General features: G+C 38.5%; 1 protein-coding gene across 1 annotated transcript in view; it reads right to left on the reverse strand.

The window, feature by feature from the left end:
- Positions 1–924: 924 nt before the first annotated feature.
- Positions 925–24,075, reverse strand: part of DNAJC15 (DnaJ heat shock protein family (Hsp40) member C15) — a 90,254-nt gene continuing 67,103 nt past the window's right edge. The window contains exon 6 of the mRNA XM_028103347.2: positions 925–8,025. Within this exon, the coding sequence (XP_027959148.1) occupies positions 7,955–8,025 (71 nt within the window). The 3' untranslated portion in view covers positions 925–7,954. The remainder of the gene's footprint in view (positions 8,026–24,075) is intronic.

The raw sequence follows: 24,075 nt of genomic DNA on the forward strand, positions 1-24,075 counted from the left end.
GAAAATATTAATAATGCCTTGAACAAACACCTCTTCAAGGTGTCCAGAACATTTGGTGTGGTTCTCATTATTTCCCACTCCTTTCTCATTGGTCTCACCGTCTCACTCTGTGGGCAGGTATGTGGATGGTATTCCCAGGAGCAAACACAGTGAGGTGGGTTGGGGTGCTGGGCTATGGACCCGGAGCTCACCAATGGCCCAGCAGGAATCACGCCCCAGCGCCCTGATGCTGTGGAGTCTCCCAGCCTGATGCAGAAGGGGCTAAGAGTAGGAGAGGACAAAGATTTGTTTACTAGGAAAAAGAAAAACTCCAACTGCCACATCGTGGACTTCTAACTCCCAGAGAGCAAAACACCAAAAGCTCGGCCTCAGGCTAAGCCAAGGAACGAACAAGAAATGCTTGCTGTTGGGGTTTGGAAGGGGGACACAAAACCTAAAGTTAAACAGTCAACTGCTATGCATTTCTTCATTGGATCCAGAAAGTCGGAACCCTTGTTGTAACCCCAACACTAAAAATCTTTAAACCTCTTTTGGTTGATCAAATTGTCCCTAAAGTCACATTATACCACGGTAATTCCACCACCAGCCATGAAGGAGGCTCTGAACAATGCCTGACCTCCTGCTGATCTCCATAAGTATGCGTGTGTGGCTCCTACATAGTTCTTTCAGACTGGTGACAGATTGGTCAGCCAAGTTCTTCTTCTATCCCCAGAAGTAACTTTCAGCTCGGCTTTGGGGGAAAAGCACACAATTTCCCTGTTATTAAGGACAAGAGGCCCTCAGACCTCCTGACACCAGACACTCTACTCGGAGCCCTGAGGGCAGAAGCTGTTGACCATCGGCATCACTGAGCCATCCACCAGATCTGAGGAACTGCCCGTTAGGCATTCTTGCTCTGTTAAAAAACTTCAGTCCAAAACGGAAGATGGTAACACATTAAACTAATTTATTTGTCTTTGTATTTCTACATGGAATATATGTACTTCACATATATCTTGAGCAAAAACTTCCAAGTTAATAATTTCATCAGTTGCGTTGTTTTCAGGTTTGTCTGATTTTCCTCTTCGTTCCATTTCTTAAAATTTAACATCCTACACAACCATATGTATTCTTGCAGTTTTCATATCATGGTAATATGTACTCAATTATGTCTGTACAGAAAATTGATGTTCCATACATAAATCCTATCAACAGAGTCAAATATAACACGTTCACCGTAGGACTCTGCATATGGTTCTTAATTCACCAGACTGCTATGGAAAACATTCCTCCCCTGACAAAACAAAACTCAAGCTCATAGTTTATGACAGACACACACTTTATGTTATGTTAGGCCAATGCTGTCAGTCCTCCTTCCTCTACTGGTCTGCAAACAGATCACAGGATGGTATCTCATGACCTGAGACCCTCCCAGGCCAGGTGACTGCGGTGTGCACTGTCCCCACTGTCCAACTGGCCTTGGGAGATAATTACCACGTGACCACTTGAGGGGGCATGGTGTCTGTGTGGGGCCGGCCAGATGATGAAGGGCGAGAGAGGAGAAACAGGGCACACCCATCCGTACTCCCCTCCTGCTAGAAGTTGGAGACCGAACAGTAGCCTATCCTTCACTTACACTAAGCCTGGGATCCAGGCATTTGTGCAGACATATCCAGTAATACCTTCCAGGGATAACAGTTTGGTTGTGTCAGTATTCCGATTACCAATGCCTACGTTTAGAGTTCTTTATGCAGTCAAAAGTGCTTCAGGCCAAAAGCTGCTATGGATACACCTGAGGCAAGAAAGAAGTAAACCAAGGAAACAGGCACTTTCTTTGGTATTTCCATTACAAGATAAATACAAAAATCAATTTTAAAATATGATTGGGCTGATTTCTATTTTTTCCCCTTGCTTATTTTGGTATGAAGGGGTAAAAAGCCAAGTTTCACCAATGGCTTCTAAGAAAATCCACGTGTCTACAATTTTGGTTTCTGATACCTGCCCTTAGAAGTGAACCAATCAATACTGTGTCCTGAGGGGCAACTGGGCCAAGCATCTCCTGAAATAGAGGTACAAAAGAAATAGAAGAGGTGCCTGCATGAGAGCTCACGGTGTAAATGAAGTTACATTAAGATACAAGATTAGTGTCTTCAAGAGTTGTATGACAGAAAAAATTTAGTGTAAATTCAATTTTAGCAATTCAGATTTAATTTTAACTGTGTTGGGAAAACGAGACAGACAAAACTTACAGTTTATCCTTTACAATTTTAAAGCAAAACAAACACAATAGTATATATGTATCTATGTATGTATGTATATAATTTTTACATATTGGTTTAAAAAAAACCTGTTTGCAAGGGGAAAAAAAGGCCCAAACAAGTATATAGTATCTGAGTGTAAAATAGAGTAGAATAAAATGCAGACTGAACACTTAAGTACCAAGAAGCTGAGGAACAAAGCATACAATCAGATCTGAGTGGGGCTCATTAGCGAGGGCTGCATTTCCTTGTGCAGTCTGCTCTCTCCCCTGCACTGCGCTCTACAACGTTCCAGGACAGCCTAACAGATGCTGACAATGCAGATGTCGTCTGACATCTCACCACTGCAGGACAAACATTATTAGATAATTTCATCCCACTCCAGAGGCATAGAAGCCAAGTTGTAAACACTTCTAAAGTCAACTCTTGATTATCCACATTTACAGAAGGAAAGAGCAAAGGCCCTGGTAGTCTAAGAGCAGAGAGATGGAAAGATCATGGAGTTGGCTTTGGAATGCACTTATTTGCAAATATAGGTGTATCTAACATTCAAGAAACTCACAAATCAGCTATGAATATTATAGTTATGCGGAGTTATACATCTCTGGAAGTTAGAAACCTTTTCACCGTTTGATTAGAGCAGCTGACAGCATAGAAAATTAAGTGATAATCTTAAGACACATTCTTAGATGGGCGACTAAAGATCTATGGGTTCTACTAGACAAGCCTTTAACTGTGCAAAATGTAATTCTGGAATTTGGCATACAAGCATGGCATGAACAAATAACCCAGTCCACAGTTGGGAATATTGGAAAGTGATTTTGAAAAATTCTACTGAGCACTGGCAATTCTCTTTCAAATACTGTAAGTGATCTCTTCTTGGTTCAGTTGTCTCTCTTGTTAACCTTAACTTTTTCACTACCTCTCTTCCTTTCAATAAATTCATCCTTCTTATTCTCATCTTTATTATATTGAGCCATTTCTTCATTTCTCTCCCAAGGTCTGCTGCTTCAGCTTCATGAGCCATCTTCTGAACTTTGCTCTAGATCTTTTCCTAGGAAGTTTTTGCCCGTGAAAGTTTCAAATAAAATCTCTTCCAAGTTTTGTCGATCCCCACTCAAGGCAGAGAAACCGACACTGCTAAACTCTACAAGTGAACTTTCGCTATGTGCAGCTGGATGGGCATCATAAGCTTCTAGGGCAGAATTCAAGCCATTAGGCAGTCCTTGTTCATACTGCCAAATGACATGACCCTTCCAGAAACGTTTTACAATCTATAACCCGACGTTCAGGGTTATCAAAGAATGAGTACCGGGCCATGAAAGCCCCTTCATTTTACAATGATTCCCACATGTCTAGAATTAGTGCAGTATAATGGAAAGGTAAACAGTATGTGCTTCAGGGTCAAGCCAAACTGGATTTGGATCCTAGTCCCACTACTTATTACATAGTTTGGCAAAGTTCCTAAACTCCTCTGACCTTACCTTTCTTTCTTCATCTGTAAAATGGGGATATAAATAGTACCTATCTCTTAGGGGTACTGTGAAAATTAAAAGATAATGTAGGTAGGATGCTTGGCACAAGGTGCTCAACAAGTATTAGCTATTATTAATAAAATCTCTTGGACTTCTGATAACGAGCTGATTCCAATTTCTTAGTCTTTAGCACTACAGCTTAGATGTCAATATTGAACTAGTATTTCAATGTGATTTTCATCTTGTCAAAACTGAATTAAGTTTCCCCCTGTTGATTTAACTTTCCAGGGGCATCTTCCCCCTCTAAGTTGAGGTACTTATGTGAAATTTACAGCTAACATGAAGAGTGAATGATCATATTCTGCCCATGTGAAATAAAACTCTCTCTTGATGTTGGAGATTGCATATCTCTATCTATATTATAGTCTGTTCAGACTTAAAATGTTGACCAGTGCTGCTAGGCACTACTGAACTGAGCAGAGGGGGAAAGGGTTATTATGGCAGGAAGAGAAATGAATAGTACTTAATGAACTTGCATTTCAATTGAGCAGGGTTTTTAATAAAAAAAAAAAGCTTTTTATAAATTCTTTTGCTCAGCAACAATAAAAAAAGGAAAAGAGCACTCAGCTGGGAACAATAGCTACTCAGCTCATAAAAATCATTAGAAGGAACATTTTCTTTGTCTACCATGCCCAGCAATTTCACTGGTGGGCAATGATCCAGATCACTTAGATTCTACCTAAAAAATGAGTCCAGAGAACTTCTCAACTTTTCCAGCTAATAAATTAAAATTCTAATTTTCTAATGTGTCTAACTCTACCATAAATAAAATTCGGCCCATATTTCAGGGAATTCTTTTGACAAGTAGATGATACTGCTCTAGTGTTAATGGGATATGCTCTTTGGGTTGCCTTTCTGTTAGGAGGGAGGTACGCTGCTGACACATTCCCTCACTGCCATCAAATCCTCATTGGAGCCAGAGGCCTTTAAGGAGGTGACTGTGGGTGAGGAGCTGAGTGCCTGTGGATGGTATGGTTCCCAGTGCGCAAAGTGAGCTGGCCTACTTGGATATTTAACTTTGCACTGCAGCCTCTGGAGCTCATCTTAAGTGAGTTGAGTCAGAGAAACTTCAGTATTTTTGACATTAAGGGCCTCGCTGATTCATCTCCTCCCACAAATGTCAGTAAACTACCTTAAGCTAACTGCCAAATGTGTTGAAGATACGTCATTAAAGGCTCTTTTTGTATTATTCAAGATTCTCCATGACAATCAAAGGATTTCTGTCCTTGGATAAAATACGTTATTTCTAATAACCAAGCTGGGTAATCACAAGCATGCCTAGTAATAAAATTCAGTATTTCTTTTTTTTTTTTAAAGATTTATTTATTTGACAGAGAGAGACACAGCGAGAGAGGGAACACAAGCAGGGGGAGTGGGAGAGGGAGCAGCAGGCTTCCCGCGGAGCGGGGAGCCCGATGTGGGGCTCGATCCCAGGACCCTGGGATCATGACCTGAGTGGAAGGCAGACGCTTAACGACTGAGCCACCCAGGTGCCCCAGAGGGAAGAGGGTCAGAGGGAGAAGCAGACTCCCCACTGAGCAGGGAGCCCGATGCAGGACTCTATCCCAGGACTCCAGGGTCATGACCTGAGCCGAAGGCAGTCGCTTAACCAACTGAGCCACCCAGGCGCCCTTCAGTATTTCTTAATTCAAAAGTATCAGGAGAAAAAAAAGTTCTCTATATTTAAGAATCTGTTTTTTTCTATTTAGTTTGAGCATATTACACATTTTAAGAATGTACTTATTTTATATTTTTACTGCCTGACATAGTATTTAAGTATTAGCTGACTTACTACAATGCATTTCAAACCAACTAAAAGGAATGGTTTGAAGACTAAATAAAACAACGTCTTCCACAATCACCATAGTTTTTTCCTTACTGAACTTCTCTCCACTTTAGACTTTATGCTGGAGATTGGCGCCATCAACTATGGTCTAAATGGCATTCTGTGCTGCCTTTAATTAACTGTCCATTTGACTTACACTTTCTCTGGAATCTGGGAAGTAATTGTTTTATTTTTAAAAGGTCTTTCCTGCTCTCTCAGATTGCATCTAAGTTGTAAGAATAAACAGAAACTGCAATATCAACAAAGAACTTAATTAAGAAGAATATGCAATGAGAGCAAATATGTAAGAGCCATCTTTACTGAGGATAGGTGACCATTCAAATAAGCTTTTTTACAGATAATAAGGAGTTGAGGTAGCTTTTAAAATCCAATTTCATAAGTACAATGCCTTTTACAGAATGACTACTGAATTAATATCTACCTAGAGTAGTTCTTGTGTCATCTGAAACTACTCTAGTTTACTTGAATTCTACACTCCTGACAAAACTTTTAAAGCAATGCCTTAACTGATTTGAGTAAGGGGGGAAGAAATCTAAACTCTGCCTTGCTAGTTATTAAAAATGGCCACCAATTTTTTCACGATCCTTTATATCCTCTCCCTTTGAGTCTAGGCAGGCTCGATGCCTATCAGAACCACTGCCAAGACCCAGCTTGAGTTTGCAGCTCCCACTTCCTGTCTTTTCACTTTGTCTTGTAACACAGCCGCCATAGTGCGATGATGCTTCTCTCCACAGCCCTGTGGAGAAGCCTATGTGGAGAGCAATCGAGGCTCCTGGCTGACCGCCCTGGTGAACCTCCCAGCCAAAGCCAGTACTGACTTGGCAGCCACATGAAGCGGCTCCTTCACAGTATTTAAAAGGTATTTTAAGATAGATGAAATAAAGTGGTTCAGTTTACCTGGGATGACCCAGGATTTGTAAAGGAATACTGGAAAATAACACTGGTACCCTGTATCTGAATCTGGTTTCTCAGCTTTGGGATAGTAATGTGATGATGACCAGGGGCGACTGGGGAGATAATATGCAGTGTAAATTAAAGGGCTGGTCCTTCAAGATCATGTGTCCATCCATTGCTTTTGAAAAACCCTGTACTCTAATCACACTAATAAATCCTATTTCTGCTAATTATGACTGATCTCAGGGGAAACAACACCCACTCATCAATCATGTGGTATATCTCTTATTAATTGTATTTAAAGCCCAGCTCTCATGCCACTTATTCTATGAACCGCCTCCTTTATGCACTCAGTTTAAAATATTCTTTTCTTTTTTAAACTTCTTTAACATATCACCTGTACTTCTCTAATAGTGTGATTTACCTTTCCTCTAAATGTGACTTCTTTGGGGTCATGATCCATGGTTGGTTCACACCTGTAACTCTCAAAGGACCCACTACAGTGCCTTACACATTATAGGCGGTCAGTAAATATTTGCAGAATGAATAATTGAATAAATATACAGTACTGGAAGGCTATAATTAAAGACAAATTCCTCAGACTTCTTCTACCTCTTTTTCAGCCTTTCCTCAGAGGGCTCATTTTGCAAATCTTTAATCATTTTAGTAGCTCTCCAAGTTCTCATACTTCAGTTATAGGGTCTCAGACAGAACACAGTTCCTGAAAAAGTCCTAACCACTATTTTACAAAACACCACTTAGTAATTTTGATTGAGTTTCCGATCATTTTCTTATGGGATGGCAGTGTTTGATCTCAAAACCTTACATAGGCAGAGTACTAAAGTCCTCTAAGGAAACAAGGGACAATGTGAATATAAGTATCAGCAGTAAGAAAATTTCTACTTATTGCTCATAATTCCCACATTACTGATGATGATACTTGAGTGAGGGCGGGGAGCTGGGGGAACTTAGGACTAATGGAATAAAAACTTAAAATGTATGACTATCACAGAGAAAGAAAGAAAATAAAGAAGATCGGTTATAGAATTTTAAGGTGTTCCTTTAAAAGATAATAAAAAGATAGGGGCGTCTGGGTGTCTCAGTTGGTTAAGCATCTGTCTTCAGCTCAGGTCAGGATCTCAGGGTCCTGGGATTGAGCCCCTCATCGGGCACCCTGCTCAGTGGGGAGCCTCCTTCTCCCTCTCCCTCTGCCGCTCCTCCTGCTTGTGCTCTCTCTCTCTCAAATAAATAAAATCTTTTAAAAAAAAGATAATAAAAGATAGATTGTTAATCTTTTATTATTATATACCTTAAAAGTGGAATAAATGATTGTGGTCAGTACATGTATGAAAATTATGAACACGGTGGTTTAGACTACTTTGCAGGACTTTTTTGTTTTATATTCTCCCTTTTTTTCCTTCAGAATGATTCTTAAGCATCAATCAATGTTTTGTGGTTGCTTCTAGCAAGTCTTTTGCTTCATTTATTTTGGTTGCTAAGTAAGGAGATCCACCTGAGAGGACAAAGAAAAAATAAATGGATTAAAACACACTTCATTATTGACATTTTTTAAAGTCTCAAATAAAGAAAAACGCTCTTAATTAGAATTCTCTGATATTTTCCCACACATTCATCCTCTTGACAAATTATTTTATAAGCTAAGTAGAAATCACAACAGCATAAATTAAATTTTAGTGAAGCACTACAGATACCCAACAATCAAAGATAACCTCTGATAAAAATAATGAAAGAAAGCTATGATCAGGAATAATTTGAAAAACACTCAAACATTTCACTGGTCAGACGTTGTCATTCAAATATTTGATCAGAGAATTTTTTTGAAATTAAGTGGATGTTTAGGTAAATAAAATAACGGTCTCATTCCAAGACTTTTTTTTCTGTAAAGGGAAGAATATTCAACTATGAAGGAGGGTAACCTTCTGAAGGAGGTAAAGCAATCCAGGGGACCTTTCAGAGTCATATCAAACCTTACATTTCCAAACACACACACACAAAAATGTTAGAAAATGCAACTACGTACTATCCAGTTATAAAAATCATATTTATTAATACAGGTGAATGAATAAATGATAATAAAAATAATATTAAAGGAAATGCTCCCTGTTCTCTGAAATGATCCTAATTAGAATACTTAAGTAGTAGTCTTAGATTCAATGTGCCCTAAAATAAAATTACATCAGTTCTTTTTAGAATTCTTTGCAATGAATTCTTTCTAATGCAAACAACAAAGGAGGAAATTGAGCTGAATTTCAAATTCAGAATCATTATAAATCACAAAGAGAATCTGACATACAAAAATACTAGCCCCAAACAGTCACATTAAAGCTATTTAAGCATTATAATGCCTTCTAACTTCTAGTCCTGAACACTTACACTGCTTAACGCTTGAGCTAACAATCAAATTACGGTTCACCAGTCTCTTTGTGTTTGTTTTTAGTTTTTTATTCTCCCCATGAGTACAAACCATCTATGGCTTTTGAAAACCTCATAAGACCTCAGTAGCTTACAACAAACCAAAACACATCTAGATAGCATTGCTGTGTAAATTGTCCAGACTATATCCAAGCCTTTTATTAATATCATACCACCCAGTTTATATAGGAAGAAGAAAGCAGGGAAAACAGATCAACAAACATGGTGTTGTAGTAGAAAGGGCAATGCTGGAGGAAACTATATTTAGCTTTTTGCTTTTTGCCCTTGAGGATACTACTGACATTTCCATATCAAGATCTGAATTGCTATAAACACTTATGGAATATATCACAGAGTGACCTTGAATATACAGTAGGAATTACAAATGAAGTGGATGAAAGTTTCCATATGCCCTTGGTTATGAAATAAATTGATTTCATGATTATCTTTGAAAATGATCTTAGAATTAGGTAATGTCAATCTTGGTAAGATGTTTGAATGTTTAGAGCTACCAAGGTAATGCGAGGCATTTTCTAAGTCCTCAATTAATATTAAAATATTAATAGAACTCAAATATAACCTGTAATTGATTATATGCACTCTGGATATTTAAATCATGGGCCATAATGTGATCATTTAGCAGATAGAAAAAAAAAACAAAGGCACTTAAGATTAAAAGTTGTATTAAATATTACATTTACTGATGGCAAAGTTAGAGAAAAAGAACTGACAATTTATTTAGAATACTGTTGAATTACCACTCACCCTCTTTAAGTTAGAGGAACACTGAACTTTCGATTTATGTGCATGGTAGAAACTTTGGTCTGGCTCTCATTCTACCCTCATTCTGTCTTCCTAAAACTTGGAAAACTACAACTCCTATATTCTCTTCAAGTAGTGTTTGATTAAAATTAGGATCTATCCATGAGGGGCAGTCTTGTGAGATCTGGAAGGCTCAAGTGATAGAAAGGCTTTCTTGCTAGCACTTGTGCAGTTCTAGTGACAGTCTACGAGGTAGTAGCTCCCTGACAGAGCAGCTCTATCATTATCTGGGGAGTCATTTTTGTAGGCCAAGTCTAGAATTTACTCCATCAGACCTCCCAACAATCTGTAACCACTAATCCATTGTACTCAATGCTCTCCTGTTTAGAACATCCAGTTTCTGGCACTGAATCTTGACTGATATAATAACAATGTAGGATACATATCCTATATTTAATGGACACAATCTACTTTTGGATCTTTGTCCTGCTCAAATTTCTTGGGAGAGTCATCTGAATTCCATCTGGTTAGAACACTCACCCTCACACTTGATCTCTATACCACTGTACCTTCACTAAATACTGCCAGAGCTCTTCTGCCTTTGGCTGCCATAAACTATTGTTTTAGATCAACCACTGACACCAACTAGAAGAGCTGAATAAAATACAAACACATCCAGGGCACCTGGGTGGCTCAGTCATTAAGCGTCTGCCTTTGGCTCAGGTCATGATCCCAGGGTCCTGGGATAGAGCTCCGCATCGGGCTCCCTGTTCCATGGGAAGCCTGCTTCTCCCTCTCCCACTCCCCACTGCTTGTGTTCCCTCTCTCACTGTCTCTCTCTGTCAAATAAATAAATAAAATCTTTAAAAAAAATACAAACACATTAGTATGAAAGCACTAGAGTTCTACCAAGTCAGCCAGGTCTTGAGAGCCAAGATCCTAGAGATAAGGAAAATGCATTGTGATGAGCCCAACATCTGTGATGAGCCCATTATTTATATCCTTCACAGGAATCAGACACAAAATAGTACATACTACACAGTTCCACTTATATGAAATATTAGAGAAGACATATCTAGGGGCACCTGGGTGGCTCAGTCAGTTAACCGTCTGACTCTTGATTTCAGCTCAGGTCATGATCTCAGGGCTTGTTAGGTCAAGACCCACATCGGCCCCTATAATAGGAGCGGAGCCTGCTTAAGATTGTGTCTCTTGGGGCGCCTGGGTGGCTCAGTCGTTAAGCGTCTGCCTCTGGCTCAGGTCGTGATCTCAGGGTCCTGGGATTGAGCCCCACACTGGGCTCCCTGCTTGGCAGGAAGCCTGCTTCTCCCTCTCCCACTCCCCCTGCTTGTGTTCCCTCTCTCACTGTGTCTCTCTCTGTCAAATAAATAAATAAAATCTTTAAAAAAAAAAGATTCTGTCTCTCCCTCTCCCTTGGGGACTCCTTCCCCCTCAAAAAAAAAAAAAAAAAAAAAAAAGACATACCTAATGTAATCCATAGTGGCAGAAAGTAGAATGGTGATTGCCCCAGTTGGGGTTAGGAACTGGTAATGGTAAGGGGCACCAAGGAACCTTTTGAGTTTTAAAGTGTTCTGTCTTAATTGTATTAGCAGTTACATGGGTGTATACATTTGTCAAAATCCATCAAACAGTGCGTATCAACAGACATATTTTATTACATGTAAATTATATCTCAATATAGTTAAGTTAAAAAACATGATGAACAAACAATCTAAATGACATACATAAAACACTCCACCCTGCAAGTATAGAATATGCCTTCTTTTAAACTGCATGAGGAACATTTACTGAAGTTGACCACGTGCTAGGTTATAAAGCAAGTCTCAACAAACTTTGAAGACTCAAATCGCAACAAGCAGTGCAACTTGGAAGTGTGTTTCATGCACTAGTGCTGGTTCACAGGTGTTAATGGACCACAACTAGATAGGTTTAGATATTGAGAATAAGTGTTTAGAAAATATAGCCATTTGATATAGTAGTGTGTATCTGTAGAATCTAATAATAATAATAAAAAAACCCTGGGGCTTTGCTCTTAAATATCTTTTTACTTCAATTTTCTAATAAATTCATTTTTATTATATTTTTTAAAAAGTTGCTAGTCCAACAGAGATTGGGGAAAAGAAGCAAGTCCTCTATCACAGATAGTTTGAAAAGTACTATATGAAGTATGCTGACTTTAGTGGAATTAAGCTGGCAATCAATAATAAACATACCTAGGGGATCCTAATGCTTGGAAATTAATCACTATATTTGTAAGTAACCCATGCATCAAGGAAAATATCGTAACAGAAATTAGCATTCAAGAGAATTAACAGAGTCAAAGGTTAGTTCTCTGAAAAAAACTGATCAAATTCATACTGAAGCATTTGAAATTTAAATGAAATAAACTCCAGGAAAAATGTAATGTATCAAAACTGATACAAGAAGAAATGGGATACCAAAAGAATCCTATCTTTTTGAGAAATTGAATCTATAATTACAATCTTCCCACAAAAAAAAAGCCTGGTCAGGATGGTTTTATCAGTGAATTTCTCCAAAAACTAGAAGGAAAAAAAAAAAAAAACACATTTCAACTCTTTTTATGAGGCTAGCATATCTTTGATAACAAACCCTGGTGGAAGAATCACAAGATGAACACAGATGCAAAAACAAACAAAATATTAGCTTATCAAATCAGGCTAAATATCATGACCAAGAATCCAAGACTGGCTTTAACATTAGAAAATTAATTAATGTAATTCATCACGTTAATAGAATAAAGAATAAATATCCTATAATCATCTCAATAGATATAGAAAATGCAATGCACATTCATAACAAAAACTTTTAGTAAACTAGGAACAAAAGGGAACTTCTTTTATGTAACAGAAGTTACCAAAATATATAGCAAACATACTTAGCAGTAAAATGTTGAGAACTTTGGCTCTGAGATCAGCAACAAGAAATGGATACCTACTATCATAATTTCTATTTAACACTATATTCAAGGGTCTAGCCATTTTAATAAATGCTCCCCTCATTCCCCCCCCAGAAAATAACGATTAGAAATTGTCGTTCTTCACAAATGACATGACTATGTAGAAAATCCAAAAGGATCTAAAGACAAAATTATAGAATTAAATGAATTTAACAAGTTGCTGGATATACAATAGCAATATATACAAACTCAACTGTTATGTCCTAGAAAAAATAACTATATAATATAAACTTTTGAAACAACACAATTTATAATAGCATTTAAAAAGTTGATACCTAGGGATAAATTTCACAAATTAAGCATATGACTACAACCCAAACACTGAAAAGCCTTATTAAAACCAATTAAAGATCACTAAATAAATGGAATGATATGTCTTGTTCCTGGCTTGGAAAATTCAATATTGTAAAGATGTCAATTCTCCTGAAATAGATCCACAGATTCATGGCAATCCCACTCATAACCCCAAAAGGTCTGTGTGTGAATGTGTATCTGTGCACTTGCACCTGTTCACATGCAAATCGATGTGCTAATTCCTAATTTATAATAACTGCAAAGGGCCAAACACAGTAAAAAAATCTTAAACAACAAAAATTTGCAAAAATAAAGATCTGTTATGAAGCTACACAAATTAAAACAGTGTGGTATTGGCACAAACACAAAGAAATTAACCACCGGAAGAAGAGAGAAAACACAGAAAGGTCTCCATATATATCTAGTTACTTGATTTATAACAAGGTAATACTATAGATTACCAGGGGAAAGAATGTCCTTTTCAGTAAATAATGCTGGACCACTTGGATATCTATATTAAAAAAACTGAAACTTTACCCTTATCTCACATGATAAAAATTGATTCCACTTTATTATAAATATAATTATGTAAGATTAAAATAAAGATTTCAGAAATTATCTTCATGACCTTCAGACAGGCAAAAATTTCCTACACAAAACAAAACACACTAAGTATAAAGGAAAAACTGGATAAACTGGACTATATTAAAATTAAAAATTTCTGTACAATGAATGGACACCATTAAGAGGCAAAAGCAAGTCACAGAGAGAAGATACCTACAATACAAAGACTCACGTCCAGAACACCAAAACATATGGTGTTCTCAAAAGTCAATAAAGAGACAACACAACAGAAAAAAATGAATAAAAGCAGGATATTCATACCATGGAATACTATACAGCAATAAAAATGAGGGAATCACTACTACAGCATTCACTGCTACATAATAAAATCTCACAAAAATAATAAATGAAAGAAGACAAATACAGAAGGCTGCACGCTATATGATTCTACTTACATGAAGTTCAAAAAACAGGCAAAGTTGATCTATGGCAATAAAAGCCAGGACAGTCATCACTTTTGGGGAATGGGGAGTGACAGGAAACATGCCTGAGGAGAGGTTTTATATGGTTTTCTTAATCTGGATAATAGCTACATTTAAACATTTATAAATGGGTTCACTTTGTAACAATTCATTGAGTTGTACACTTATGATCTGTGTACTTTCATGAAAGTATACTTCAATTTTTAAAAGTTTATTGAAAAACTTACTGAAATATGTTGACTTCCTGCAGTTTGACGACACTATAAATTCATACTGTACAAAAATCACTAGCGCTCAACAAACCTATGATCAAGACCATAATGATGAGGACAGTAACTAGGCATTATTCTACTTTTCTACTTTCTTCAAGCCCATGATCTCATTCCAGGTCTCCTTCCTTCTGGAGAAGATTGAAATCATGGCTGTGATTTGTCATTTAAATATGTCTATTTACCCATTAGATAATAAATACCTTGAAGAGCAATCTTGCCTTAGATATCTATGTATTATCAACACACTTCTGAGTATACAGATAGGGCTTGAGATACTCTTTTGGAGGAGTAGGAAAAGTGATGAGTCACTATTCCATTGTTTTCTTGCATCAGGTACCAACTTCACAGAAGTAAAACCACTCCAAAGACACAGAAAACAGGTAAACAAGAGTGTTACAAGTAGGTGCTTTAAAAAATAAATTTGGGGGCGCCTGGGTGGCTCAGTTGGTTAAGCAACTGACTTCGGCTCAGGTCATGATCCAGGAGTCCTGGGATCAAGTCCCACATTGGGCTCCTGGCTCAGCAGGGAGCCTGCTTCTCCCTCTGACCCTCTCCCCTCTCATGCTGTTTCTCTCTCTCTCTCTCAAATAAATAAAATCTTTAAAAATAAATAAATAAATTAATTAATTAATTAATTCGGAGGGGGGGCAAAGATGGCAGAGGAGTAGAGGACCTTATTTCAACCGGTCCCCTGAATTGAGCTGGATATCTACCAGACCACTCTGAACACCCACGAAATCAGCCTGATATGTAAGAAGATATATCTGGATCTCTACAAACAGAATATCCCTGGCAGTTGGTTTTGAGGCATGAAGTGGGGAGCTGTGATTCTGTGGGCAGATGTGGGAAGATAAATGGAAGGGGGAGGGAGCCTTTGGGATCCTGCACTGCCAGAGCATGAAAGCCTCCCGCGCTGGGGATTGGGCACAGACTCGCAGACTGGTAGCAATGGGGAAAGGACTTTAAGGCATCTCCTGGACTGAAACCTGGAACTGCAGGGACGCACGTGTGAACTGGGGGTGGCTGGCAGTTCTGGAAGCACAAAGGGCAGAAATGTGCCCCGACCTGGAGGCCAGGACTGGGAGCACTGCTGAGGGGCGCACAACCCAGGTCACTGTGGTTTTAGCAGCACAGACAGAAACAGAGACAGTCTGGCCTGGAGAACTCACTGAAGAACAGACTGTGATCTCTCTGCTTTGAGGCAGAGGTTTGGAAATGGTCACTTCTCTGACTCTCCGAAGAGATGCAGAAAGCCGCCAGGGAAAGCCCCCAGAGAACAAAAGCCCCAAAAAACTGAGCCCATCCCCTCCCACAGGGGGCAGGACAACTCTGCCCAAATAGGTTCCCTGAGTAACAGCGCAGCAGGCCCCTCCCCCAGAAGATAGGCTGAGAGAACAAGGGGCTGATAACCCTAAGGTCCCTAGAAAACAGGTGCATCTTGCTTGCATTGTGGTCGATAATTTGGACTCTGTACATTCCCTCAACAGAATGACTAGGAGGAGGAAGTCCTAAAATAGGAAAGACTCAGAGACTGTGACTTCTGCCACAGATTTACAAATGGATACAGATATAACCAAGATGTCGGAGATGGAATTCAGGGTAGCAATTGTGAAGACAACAGCTAGGATACAGAAATCAATTAATGGCAACATAGAGTCTCTAAGGGCAGAAATGAGAGCTGTTCTGACAGAACTTAAAAATGCTATCAATGAGATCCAATCTAATCTAGATACTCTTAACAGCTAGCGTAAACAAAGCAGAAGAACGAATTAGTGATCTAGAAGACAAACTGATAGAAAAGAAGGAACAGGAGGAGGCCTGGAACAAACAGCTTAAAATCCATGAAAACAGAATTAGAGAAATAAGTAATGCCATGAAACATTCCAATGTCAGAATTATTGTGATCCCTGAGGGGTGGAGAGAGAGAGAGGACTAGAAGATATATTTGAGCAAATTTTAGCTGAACTCTTCCCTAATCTGGGGAATGAAACAAGCATTTGTGTCCTAGAGGAAGAGAGGACCCCCTCCCCCCACCTGCCGCAAGATCAAGGAGAACAGACCAATGCCCCGGCATGTAAGAGTAAAACTCGCAAATCTTAGAAACAAGGAAACCATCTTAAGGGCAGTTAGGGGGAAGAGATTCCTTACCTACAGAGGGAAGAATATCAGAATAACATCAGAGCTATCCACAGAGACCTGGCAAGGTCAACCAGAAAGGCCTGGCGAGACATATTCAGTGTATTAAATGAGAAGAACATGCAGCCAAGAATACTTTATCCAGCAAGGCTGTCATTAAGAATGGATGGAGAGATACAGAGCTTCCAGGACTGGGAGAAACTGAAAGAATATGTGACCACTAAGCTAGCCCTGCAAGAAATATTAAGGGGGGGTTCTAAAAAAGGAGAAAGACCCCCAAGAGTGATATAGAATAGAAATCTACAGAGACAATCTATAGAAACAAGGTCTTCACAGGCAACATGATGACAATAAAATCATATCTTTCAATAATCACTCTCAACGTGAACAGCCTAAATGCTCCCATAAAACGGCACAGGGTTGCAGATTGGATAAAAAGACAGGACCCATCCATATGCTGTCTACAAGAGACTCATTTTGAACCTAAAGATACATCCAGACTGAAAGTGAAGGGATGGAGAACCATCTTTCCTGCCAACGGACCTCAAAAGAGAGCTGGGGTAGCAATTCTCATATGATTCAGACAAATTAGATTTTAAGCTAAAGACTATAGTTAGAGACACAGAAGGACACTATATCATTCTTAAAGGGTCTATCCAACAAGAAGATCTAACAATTGTAAATATCTATGCCCCCAACATGGGAGCAGCCAACTACATAAGCCAACTGTTAACCAAAATAAAGAGACATATTGATAATAATATGTTAATTGTAGGAGACCCTCAATACTGCACTCTCAGCAATAGACAGATCATCTAAGCAGAAAATCAACAAAGAAACAAGAGCTTTGAATGACACACTGGACCAGATGGACCTCACAGATATATATATAGAACATTCCATCCTAAAACAACAGAATACTCATTCTCCTCGAGTGCACATGGAATTTTCTCCAAAATAGACCACATACTGCATCACAAATCAGGTCTCAACTGATACCAAAAGACTGAGATTATTCCCTGCATATTCTCAGACCATAATGCTTTAAAACTGGAACTCAATCACAAGAAAAAATTTGGCAGAAATTCAAACACTTGGAAGCTAAAGACCACTCTGCTCAAGAATGTTTGGGTCAACCAGGAAATCAAAGAAGAACTTAAGACAATTCATGGAAACCAATGAGAATGAAAACAGATAGGTCCAAAACCTATGGGATACTGCAAAAGGGGTCCTAAGCAGGAAATACAAAGCCATCCAAGCCTCACTCAAAAAACAGAAAAATCCCGAATTCACCAACTAACTTTACACCTTAAAGAACTGGAGAAAAAACAACAAATGATGCCTAAGCCACACATTAGAAGAGACAGAATTAAGATTAGAGCAGAGATCAATGAATTAGAAACCAGAAACACAGATCAGATCAACGAAACTAGAAGCTGGTTCTTTGAAAGAATAAGACTGATAAGCCACTGGCCAGACTTTTCCAAAAGAAAAGAGAAAGGACCCAAACTAATAAAATTATGAACGAAAGGGGAGAGATCACAACTAACACCAAGGAAATAGAAACAATTATTGGAAATTATTATCAACAACTATATGCCAATAAATTAAGCAACCTGGAAGAAATGGATGCCTTCCTAGAAACCTATAAACTGCCAAGACTGAATCAGGAAGAAATTGACAACCTGAATAGCATTGTAACAAGTAACAAGATTGAAACAGTGATCAAAAACCTCCCCCCGCAAAAAACAAGAGTTTAGGGCTTGATGGATTCCCTGGGAATTCTACCAAACATTCAAAGAAGAAATAAAACCTATTCTCCTGAAGCTGTTTCAAAAAATAGAAACAGAAGGAAAGCTTCCAAACTCATTCTATGAGGCCAGAGTTATCTTGATCCCCAAACCAGGCAAAGACCCCATCAAAAAGAGGATTTCAGACAAATACCCCTAATGAAGATGGATGCCAAAATTCTCAACAAAATCTTAGCTAAGAGGATCCAACAGTACATTAAAAGGATCATCCAACACAACCAAGTGGGATTTGTCCCTGGGATGCAAGGGTGGTTCAATATTCGCAAATCAATCAATGTGACAGAATACATTAATAAGGGGAAAGAGAAGGATCACATGGTCCTCTCAATTGATGCAGAAAAAGCATTTGACAAAATACAGCATCCTTTCCTGATTAAAACTCTTCACAGTATAGGGATAGAGGGAACATTCCTCAAGTTCATAAAATCCATCTATGACAAACCCACAGCGAATATCATTCTCAATGGGGAAAAGCTGAGAGCCTGTCCCTTAAGATCAGGAACATGACAAGGATGCCCATTCTCGCCACTATTGTTCAACATAGTACTAGAAGTCCTGGTAACAGAAATCAGACAACAAAAAGAAATAAAAGGTATTCAAACTAGCAAAGAAGAAGTCAAACTCTCTCTCTTTTCGCAGATGACATGATACTTTATGTGGAAAACCCAAAAGACTCCACCCCCAAATTACTAGAACTCACACAGCAATTCAGTAATGTGGCAGGATACAAAATCAATGCACAGAAATCAGTTGTTTTCTTATACACCAACAATGTAACCGTAGAAAGAGAAATTAGAGAATCGATTCCATTTACAATAGCACCAAAAACCATAAGATACCTTAGAATAAACCTAACCGAAGAGGTAAAGGATCTATACTCTAGGAACTACAGAACACTCATGAAAGAAATTGAAGAAGACACAAAAAGATGGAAAAACATTCCATGCTCGTGGATCAGAATAAACATTGTTAAAATGTCTATGCTACCCATAGCAATCTATACCTTCAACGCCATCCCAATCAAAATACCAATGGCATTTTTCAAAGTGCTGGAACAAATAATCCTAAAATTTGTATGGAATCAGAAAAGACCCTGAATCGCCAAGGAAATGTTGAAAAAGAAAAACAAAGCTGGGGGCATCACATTGCCTGATTTCAAGCTATATTACAAAGCTGTGATCACCAAGACAGCATGGTACTGGCACAAAAACAGACACATAGACCAATGGAACAGAATAGAGAGCCCAGATATGGACCCTCAACTCTATCGTCAAATAATCTTCAACAAAGCAGGAAAAAACATGCAATGGAAAAAAGACAGTCTCTTCAATAAAAGGTGCTGGGAAAATTGGACAGCTATATACAGAAGAATGAAACTCAACCATTCTCTAACACCATATACAAAGATAAACTCAAAATGGATGAAAGACCTCAATGTGAGACAGGAATCCATCAAAATCCTAGGAGAGAACATAGGCAGTAACCTCTTTGACATCAGCCACAGCAACTTCAAGGGAAGGGAAATTAAGGGAAACAATAGTGAAAATGAACTTTTGGGACTTCATCAAGATAAAAAGCTTCTGCACAGCAAAATAAACAGTCAACAAAACAAAGAGGCAACCCACAGAATGGGAGAAGATATTTGCAAATGACACTACAAAGGGCTGATATCCAAGATCTATAAAGAACTTCTCAAACTCAACACCCAAAAAACAAATAATCAAGTCAAAAAATGGGCAGAAGACATGAACAGACACTTCTCCAAAGAAGACATACAAATGGCAAACAGACACATGAAAAAATGTTCATCATCAGTAGCCATCAGGGAAATTCAAATCAAAACCACATTGAGATACCACCTTACACCAGTTAGAATGGCAAAAATGGACAAGGCAAGAAACAACAAATGTTGGAGAGGTTGTGGAGAAAGGTGAACCCTCTTACACTGTTGGTGGGAATGCAAGTTGGTACAGCCACTTTGGAAAACAGTGTGGAGGTTCCTCAAAAAATTAAAAATAGAGCTACCCTATAACCCAGCAATTACACTACTGGGTATTTACTCCAAAGACACAGATGTAGAGAAAAGAAGGGCCATATGCACCCCAATGTTCATAGCAGAAATGTCCGCAATAGCCAAACTGTGGAAAGAGCCGAGATGCCCTTCAATGGACGAATGGATAAAGAAGATGTGCTCCATATATAAAATGGAATATTAGCCATCAGAAAGGATGAGTACTCAACTTTTGCATCAACATGGATGGAACTGGAGGAGATTATGCTACGTGAAATACGTCAAGCAGAGAAAGTCAATTATATGGTTTCACTTATTTGTGGAACATAAGGAATAGAATGGAGGACATTAGGGGAAGGAAGGGAAAAATGAAGTGGGGGGAATTGGAGGGGGAGACAAACCATGAGAGACTATGGACTCTGAGAAACAAACTGAGGGTTTTAGAGGGGAGGGGGCTGAGGGGATGGGTTAGCCAGGTGATGGGTATTAAGGAGGGCACGTATTGCATGGAGTCCTGGATGTTATACGCAAGCAATGAATCATGGAACACTACATCAAAAATTAGTGATGTACTGTATGGTGACTAATGTAACATAATAAAAAAATAAATCAATTAAAAACAAACAAATAAATAAATAAATTCTGTAAGACATCTGAGTAAAAAATCCTAACACAAGAGAAAATAAGCAAATATTCTATAATTAACAAGTGTTTCAAAGTTAGGCAGAATTATTAATAATTATATATAACTAATAGTATCAGTTGTAATTTTATAATAACTATATCTAACTAAATATAATAATTGTTACTAATGTGAGTTTTGTAATTAGCATACCAATCTGAGGAATAAGAAGATACAAGTTGCTTTATATCCTTGGGTCTTTCTTATATATTTTCATGGATTTTTATATATTCTTTAACTTTCATTAAAACTTATGAATATTTACATCCCAAATCTGTAAGACAGAAGCAAAAAGTATTATCATCTGTTGATCTGAAGGGTTCTTAAAAGCCACCCACATTTCTTAAAAGAAAGACGTTAAAATCACATGGAGGCAGACAGATTGACTTCTGGCATGAGGAGTTCCACTGATCTGCTGGAACTGGTGAAAACTATGTAAAGCAAAACAAAACAAAAAAACCAGCCACTTAAAGCCTCTGAAAATGATCTTAAAAGCAAAAATGAAAAAGAAACATCTATTCAAGAAAATCAATGAAAAATTCAGTAAGAAAGGCAGGAAACTGTGGTATTTGAACCAAAACAGCTTCCTCCTCTTCTCCTCCCAGCTCAGCCAGGCAGACTCAGCTGCAGTCAAAAACACAGGGCTCCCTCTCTCCCCAGCTCCTGGACAAAGGGCTTTCTTTCTGGGAGGAGCGGGATCTCCCTATTTCTCTTCCGGCCCCTAGCTGCCTGATGCTGAGGCTAAGTCTTAAGCAAGTGATAGAGGAGTTCTACCTTTTACATCAAAAACTAATGATGTAATGTATGGTGATTAACAATAAAAATTTTAAAGGAGAAAAAAAAAGACGTTCTACGTTAATTGTGGCTCCCTTAGAATACTGGGCCTCAAGAGCCCTTTTCCCAGTCCATAAGGCAAGGTAGTTCCACACAGCAGAGGCAAGCCAAGAAGACTACTGCTCCATGCATTGCATGCTTAGCTCCTACAGTGGGGGATTCACTTGGTGAGAAGACTGCCATAGTTTCCACTCTAAGCTCCAGAGTCCTGGCAGAGATTCTGCCTGTGAAGTAAACAGGCTATAAAACAGAGAGCCCCTAATTTCTTTCCAAAGGAACTGACTTCATTTGCAACAGAACATAGAGGGTGCTCTCAAGGACAGCACAGGGACAGCAGAGGTTCTGAAAAATAATTGGGAGGAGATTCATAAATCTACTGAACATACAGCTTAGACTGTAGGCCAGTTCACAGGACAGAACCAGGGAACAAACAGCAGAGAGGAGCCCTCCTGGGGTCAGAACAAATATAAAACACTAACCCCAGAAACTATTCCATCAAAGGAGCAACTATTTGATAGTATTAGTTTGTAGAAAAATATGTAAATTTCTCATATCTCAGGACATTGTTGAGAATGACTGAGTAACTGGTCAGGAATTATGGGTGCTTACAGTTTTTTTTGTAATTTTTGTAATTTATTATTTGTGATCAAGAAAAGAGAGGAAGAATGCCCTACTATTACCACTGTCATCCCATGGTGACTGATGGCATACCCAAAGCTATGCCTCCTTGGGGAGCAGTGTAAGAAGCTGAACGTTGCGGGGTGGGGGTGTCGACTTCACTAAAATAATACAGACAGTTCCTAAACAAATAAAAATAATAAGCCCTCCCTGGGGTGGACAAGTACCCAGAGCTGTACAACACATAATCTAAAATGTTCAGCTTCCAACAAAATACTGCAAGGCATGCAAAGAAACAGGAAAGTATGACAGTATGACCAATTCATACATAATGAAAAAAGCAGCAACAGAAATTACCTGTGAAAGTGATCAGATGCTGCATTTATGGGAAAATATTCCAAAGTAGCCATTATACATCTACAGAACAAAATTTAAAAATCACTAGAGGTGCTCAAGAATAGACCTGAACTGGCATAAGAAGGAATTAGCGAACTTGAAGATAGAGCAATTGAGATTATGCAAGCCAAAGATCTAAAAGAAAAAATTAGAAAAAAGAACAGAGCCTCAGAGAAATGTGGGACATCATTAAACTCACAAATATAAATGTAATGGGAGTACCAGAAGAAGAGAAAAGAAAATGAAAAAAATCTTTGAAGAAATAATAGTTAAAAACTTCCACAGTTTATTGAAAAACAAAAACCTACACATCTAATGAGCTCAACACACTCCAAGCAGGTTAAATAAAGAGATCTAAAAACAGATAAATCATTGTAAAAATGCAAAAACTCAAAGAGAAGGAGAAAATCTAGAAAGTAGCGTTAAATTAATTAAATAAAGGAGGCCATTATACTGAAGTGGCTTTAATGCTTTAGTAGTCTATATAACCAAATCGAAACCTAAGGCTATAAATCTCTTAACATTAAGAAATTGAAACCTGGGGCACCTGGGTGGCTCAGTCCTTAAGCGTCTGCCTTTGGCTCAGGTCGTGGTCCCAGGGTCCTGGGATCGAGCCCTGCGTCGGGCTTCTTGCTTAGCAGGAAGCCTGCTTCTCCCTCTCCCATTCCCCCTGCTTGTGTTCCCTCTCTCACTGTGTCTCTCTCTGTTAAATAAATAAATAAAATCTTAAAAAAAAAAAAAGAAATTGAAACCTGAGGACAACTAATCACAGTCAACGAGGCTTTTCCAAATAAAGCAAATGCTTAAGCTGTAGCCAATCAAATTTCTTTGTTTGGCTTCTGCCTCTTCTCTACAAAAATATTTCCCCTAGCTTCTGTCAGTGGAGTGCTCTTAACCAATTTCAGTTTGGCGATACCCAATTCAAATAGATTTTTTGCTCAAATAAACTCTTAAAAAATTTTTTTTAAAGATTTTATTTATTTATTTGAGACAAAGAGAGACAATGCACAAGAGGGGAGGTAGGGGCAGAGGGAGAGGGTGAAGCAGACTCCCCACTGAGCAGGGAGTCTGACTCAGGGCTCGATCCCAGGATCCTGGGATCATGACCTGAGCTGAAGGCAGATGTTTAACTGACTGAGTCACCCAGGTCTCCCAAACTTTTAAAATTTTTAATATGCCTCAGTTTATCTTTTAAAAGTAGCAAGAAAAAAACAATGTGTCACTTATAACAAGACCCTCCAATAAGATTAATAGCTGACTTAGCAGAAAC

The sequence above is a fragment of the Eumetopias jubatus genome, unplaced genomic scaffold (assembly GCF_037043125.1).
Source record: "Eumetopias jubatus isolate StellerSeaLion01/CBP00866 unplaced genomic scaffold, mEumJub1_p1.0 scaffold_3, whole genome shotgun sequence".
In the NCBI taxonomy this organism is placed as follows: domain Eukaryota; kingdom Metazoa; phylum Chordata; class Mammalia; order Carnivora; family Otariidae; genus Eumetopias; species Eumetopias jubatus.